General features: G+C 38.9%; 1 protein-coding gene across 4 annotated transcripts in view; it reads right to left on the reverse strand.

Moving 5' to 3' along the window:
* Window positions 1–731: 731 nt before the first annotated feature.
* Window positions 732–5,943, reverse strand: part of znf362a (zinc finger protein 362a) — a 12,416-nt gene continuing 7,204 nt past the window's right edge. For all 4 annotated transcript variants that reach the window (XM_085159641.1, XM_085159639.1, XM_085159642.1 and 1 more), the window contains exons 6-9: window positions 5,662–5,886; window positions 3,137–3,215; window positions 2,887–3,045; window positions 732–2,800 (exon numbers count right to left, since the gene is read on the reverse strand). In XM_085159641.1, the coding sequence (XP_085015767.1) occupies window positions 2,681–2,800; window positions 2,887–3,045; window positions 3,137–3,215; window positions 5,662–5,886 (583 nt within the window). In that variant the 3' untranslated portion in view covers window positions 732–2,680. The remainder of the gene's footprint in view (window positions 2,801–2,886; window positions 3,046–3,136; window positions 3,216–5,661; window positions 5,887–5,943) is intronic.

Consider the following 5,943-nt stretch of genomic DNA (forward strand, 5'->3'; position numbering starts at 1 on the left):
ACAGACATAAGAGCAACTGGAAAAGTCAAATTTCAAAGCATAAAGTGACCTACTGTCTGGAAGCAACTTCATTGCACACTGTGTGAAGTTGGAAGTACCCAATGATAGTGCTTACAGTGAACAGAGACTTTAGTTGTACAACTGCACTTTCTGATTTTATTCCACATCAATTTCATAAACTCATAATGCAAATACAAGCTCTTTGCTCCTGTTTGCATCAACAACAATGTGTAGTTTGAGACATGCCCCCACAGTTGTCACTAAAGAAATTCAGCTGCGACTTTTATTTTCTTTTTGACCAGCCCTAAACCGTTTTTTTTTTTCTTTAAAGGAAGTTACAAAAACATAGTCGACATCTCTCTAAAGTGTGAAGAACTAAATAAGTGATGTGAAGTCCACACCCTACAACACGTTACAGAGAAGTTGGTCTAATGGACCAGTGTGACATGACTTTGCTATGAACACTGATAAAGTGACTTGTACAGTATTTCTTTCATTAGTTTACAGTCAGTCACAACTTTGTTGTATTGACTAAATGTGCAATGTTTGTTCAGTTCCACTATGGTCACCTAGCTCTGAGCAGGTGACCTATATGCCTAAAGGACTCCTGTAAGTGAGTGAGTTTGAGTTCCTGCGACTCATTCCTCCCCACCTCTGTCACCTGAAGTCTTTTTTTTCTTGCTTATTTTGTTTATGTGCAACCACAAAAGCGAAGAGGGGAGGGGAAAAAAGACTTTTACAACTATTTAATATAAAATGGGTTGACAGTAGGTATAGTTTATTTACAGTATACGTCATGCTATAACATAAAAGGCAAATGTTAAGCCAACAACAAAATGAAATGTAGAATTGTAACTAAATTAAGGCTTAAATGCATATAAAATGACAAAATATTCATTCATAAATCAATTAAAAAATACATATTCAAATAAGGCTGATGCTTTGATTACACAACCAAAAAGGAAAAAGCTTATTGTCAAATAATGGTGGTGGAAGTCTTGCCACCACATTGGTTTATTTTAAGACCAGATTAAATACAAAACGGACAAAACAAATTGCACACAACACACACACTCACACACACAAACAAATATAAATTTGGCAAGATAAGTGATTATACATTGCCATTTTTTCAGTTTTAACTTAAACTGAGAGTAACACATGTTTGGGTTACAACATATAACATTTTTTAACTCCGCCCATAAGAAGCAAAAACCTCTCTGATTTTAAATTTGGCCCCTGTGAAGCACTGTACTGCTTCCATCTTGCATTTTCCATTTGCACTGCCTATCAGAGTCACACATACATGTGCGGGTTCTGTGTCAAATGGACTTCTATGTTGAGCATCATCTCGGTCTTCAGCGGAACAGTCCACGGTATTCATGCCCCAAGGTGGCGCATCAGGTTGAGAGCATGACCAGGAGCATACTCATTTATTTTTAACCATAAGCCTTCAATTCATAACACAGAGCTTTAAAGTCACTTTCTGAGAGACATCTAGAATCTTCAGCGTAAACAACCTGAACTGTGACGTTAGCCCATGGGGCATTGCAGACACGGGTGTTTCCCACCAGTGTTTGCCCTCCACCCCCTGCATGTACACTTGTTTCCCAAAACATTTAACTTGTGAGTAAATGAGTGAAATTCAGTCCACCGTTTACTCCCAGTTTCTGTGAGCAATCTAAAGTTAACAGAAGCACAGAAAGTGACTCAGAGGTGAAATAGAAGATAACCTTGAAAGCTAGACTGATTAAAGGTTATCACGTGAGGGCTGTTTTTGGTATTTTGCCTTTTATGGGTGGAGTAATGAAACATTGTTCCTTGCATTTGTAACACTACTGAATGCAGAACCTCTTGCATTCGTTGTATGACAGCTTCTATTTCATTTTTCAGTGGCTTGGAGGTTTATTTAGTATATTTTTATGAGACACTTTATAACAGTGCTCATCATTCAGAACTTTTAAACCTCGACCAGATTAAACTGAGTTCTCCAGGATTGCTTTGAGCATATTTGTTTAACAATACAAAAACTAAAATTAAAAAAAAAGAGAAAAGGATTAAAAACTAAATTTGATAATGAGTCACAGCGGCTCAGATTGAACTTGGCAGCAGTCCGAAAGTAATAAGAATAATAAGATGTGTGTATTACGGTCATGTGGTTGATGAAACGTTGCTGACGAAGCTGACATGAGAAGTGGCACGATATACATGAATAGCTACACAGTATATAAGCATTCACTTTTATGTTAACTTGGCCACTCAGCTAATGGAAGACTATTTCTGATGCAAATATATTTATTTTGTAAAGAGTAAAGAAAGTAAAGGACTGTATAAAAAAGACAAATAAATCTATGAAACACACAAAAAAAAAGGTTAAAAAGGTTTTCCATGTAGCTGCCTGGAGCATTTTTTTTTCTGTGAAGTCACATAGAAAAATGAAATTTTAGGCCTGTGATTTTCAGGCCGGAAAGTGCTGAGAAATCATCTTTGGATGCCCCCGATAATACTGTCTGGTCAGCAAGGAAGGACAGGAGGATATACTCAATAAAAGAGCACCTCGTCACAAAATACTGGCAATCTGGCACATTTTTTTGGATCCCAGTAGTGGGCTGTGTGGTTCATCAGAGGACCAAAGTGACGATGTCACAGAAAACAGGAGGGCAGGAGACGTGTGAAGGGCTCAGATGAGGGAGATCCGTATAGGGATGGCGGGAGAGTCTGTCCTGTGATGAGGGGAGTGATGAGACACCACGTGTTCCACCACTGCGTGTTTAGACATGTGTTTCATAAGGTAGGTCTCCTGAGAAGAAGCAGAGGAAAGCTATTTAGATGTGACCATTGCCCCTTAATTGAGACTTAAAGATATGACTATGGTTTTGAACTCACAGAGGTGTACGACCTGCCGCACATGCTGCAGCAGTAGGCCTTGGCGTTTTTTATGGCATGTGCAGACAAGTGGATTTGAAGTGAGGCAGAGTCTGAGTAGGCACGGTAACAGTTGGAACATTTGAAGGGCTTGTCTTTGTTGTGCTGCCTCTGGTGAGACTTTAGAGAGAAAACGCACGCACACAAAGCCAAATGGTCATCAGGAAAGTTTAAAGGGGAAAAAAGTATGTCAGAGTTCATGTTTACCTACCTGCAGATTAGACAGCTGCGTAAAAGCTTTTTCACATCCAGGATGGGCACATTTATAAGGCCGATCCCCTGTGTGGATTCTGAAACGAGAAAAATGAACCAACAGGTGAGACGGGAAGCTGGCAGCTTGTAGATGTTTGCAATCTAATTAGTTTTGAATGAATTCAAATGATTGCTCAAGTTACAAGGACGTCTGCACAGCAATGAATAATAAGTGTCGTCAGTGAGGTTAATTCGGTCATGGAAAGTGGAAAAAAAAAATGCCAGCAAAAAGCAAGAATGGTCAACCTTTAGAATAAAGTCTCTCCTTTGAAGCAAGAAAGAGACTTCTTTCCACTTTTAGGTCTGTACTTGATGATGGCGATGTGACGTATATGCACGTGTCCTCAGAAGCCTTATTTAACACTGTGTTGTTTGGTCAGGCTGAGTGGTCTCCTTTGTCATTTCATGAACTGGTAACTCTCATTTATAAGGCTATTCTTGATTTGTTCACATCTTACTCACTGACTTACATTCACCAAAAAGTTGAATTTAATTCAATTTCATTTATATAGTGTCAAATCAAATCACAACAACAGTTGCTTCAAGGTGCTTTACACAGTAAGGTAAAGACCCTATAATGATAAAAAAAAAAATAGAGAAATCCCCAACAATCATATGATCCCCTATGATCAAGCGCTTTGGCAACAGTGGGAAGGAAAAACTCCCTTTTAACAGGAAGAAACTTCCAGCAGAACCAGGCTCAGGGAGGGGCGGGGCCATCTGCTGCGGCCGGTTGGGGATGAGGCAAGGAAGACGGGACAAGAGACACGCGGTGTTAAAGAACCAAAGATTAATAATGTGAGAAGTTATTGGTTATTCCTTTAGTTTGCCCCAAAGGTTTGTACTGAATTTGGAAAAAGAGCAATCAAATTTTCAGCTTCTTTCTCCTTGAATCAGCTGCAGAATCAACTAAAACTTAAGGAACCGGTCTCAATAAATGAATTTAAGGCAATTTCAAGTGAGTTCAATGCAATTACTTTAGCCTGCAAATGTTTTTGCTGGAATATTATTACCTAGAAAATTACTTTTATTGACACCTGACGTTTATATATTTTGGTTGTTTCTGCATTTATTTATTTATTTATTTACAGCTGATTGCAAAGAGAAACTGTGACCATAATCTTCTCTTGTCCAAAGTACGTGTTCAGTATAAGTTCATGTAATTATCTGTCAAGATGAAAAATGAAGCTGCCTTCATGATAGGAAAATCTCTAAGTTCAACACACTTAGCTTACCCATTACTCTCACGTCATGTTAAAACCATGTGGACTTCTGATGGTTCTGCCTCTTGTGGACGCTCTCTATATAATCATGTTCATGACTTCTTGCTGGTAACCCTAATTAGTTTTGAGATTTTCCATCAGTTGATTCATTTTAATATTACGCGACTTTTCATTCTTTTGTTGCTTGCATCAAACTTCAGAATGAACATTGAAAAGAGAACTATACTATTTCTTAGTGTCTGACTTTATTATGTTGTCATGGGACTATTTAAAATAAATACAGGGTTTAAATGAGTTTTAAAAAAAGATGCATTTTCTTTTCTTTGCTTGTACCTGGTTGGCTGCCCTTTTGCTTTGAACAGCCTTTAATCTTTACGGCATAAATTAATCGAGGTACTGGAAACATTCCTCAGAGATTTTGAACCATATTTATATGAGAGCATCACACAGTTGCTGCACATCAACAATGCCAATCTTGCCACCCCAAAGTTGCTCTATTTGATTGATATTAGGAGACTGTGGAAGGCCATTCGAGTACAGTGAATTCACTGTCATGCTCGTGAAACCAGTTTGAGGTGATTTGAACTTTGTGTAATGGTGTGTTATCCTGCTGAAAGTAGGCATCTAAGTACAGATGGGACTAAGGGGTCCAAACCATGCCAAGGAAATATCCCCCACACATTACACCATTGTTTATGCCAAATTCTTACCCTACAGTCCCGATGTCATATCAGAATTTATGAATCTGAGGCCAGACAATGTTTATTCCAATACACTGTAGTCCAGTTTTGGTGAAGTTCAGTTTCCTGCTCTTAGCTGACAGGAGTGGCATCTGGTGTGGTCTTCTTCTACTATAAGCTCATCTGCTTCAAGGTCTAAAGTAATGTTTGTTCAGAGAAGTAGTTGAACAGTCAAACCTAATAAAATGAATGTTTATTTGTACATTTCACAGAGAATTCCGACCTTTTTGAAAACCGGGCTGCACAACAGGCTCAAACCTCAGCTCCTGTTCTTACAAGTTACCATTATTTATAGAGCCAGTTCACGCTAAATACAAAATAAATATGTCAAGTTCAAGCATATATTTTCTCTCATGTTGTAGTATTAAGTGATTATCGCCATTAGGAAACACTGAGCTGTAGGGGAAGATCCAGCTGTCACGTTAAAATAGGACTCGTGCATTTATGTTCCCTGTGCTTTTAGAAGATGACAACATAATTGCAAAACAAACTATCACAAATACACTGTGAACATTTCAGACCTGGTGTGCTGCTGAAGGTGGGAGAGCTGGCGAAAACATTTCTCACAGTAGGTACAGCGATAAGGTTTGACGCCCAGGTGTATGCGCAGGTGCTGGGCTAGGTAGGACGCGTTCGCAAAGGACTTGGTGCAGTGAGGGCACTTGTGAGCCTTCGCCTCTGTGTGTGTTTTGGAGTGAATCTGCATGTCTGACTTAGAGAAGAAGGTCAGCGGACAAACTTTACACCTGCGTCAAAAACAGAAACAGAGATGCACTTGTGAATATTCTTCCAACCCCCATTAT

The sequence above is a fragment of the Neolamprologus multifasciatus genome, chromosome 5 (genome assembly GCF_963576455.1).
Source record: "Neolamprologus multifasciatus chromosome 5, fNeoMul1.2, whole genome shotgun sequence".
Taxonomy (NCBI): Eukaryota; Metazoa; Chordata; class Actinopteri; order Cichliformes; family Cichlidae; genus Neolamprologus; species Neolamprologus multifasciatus.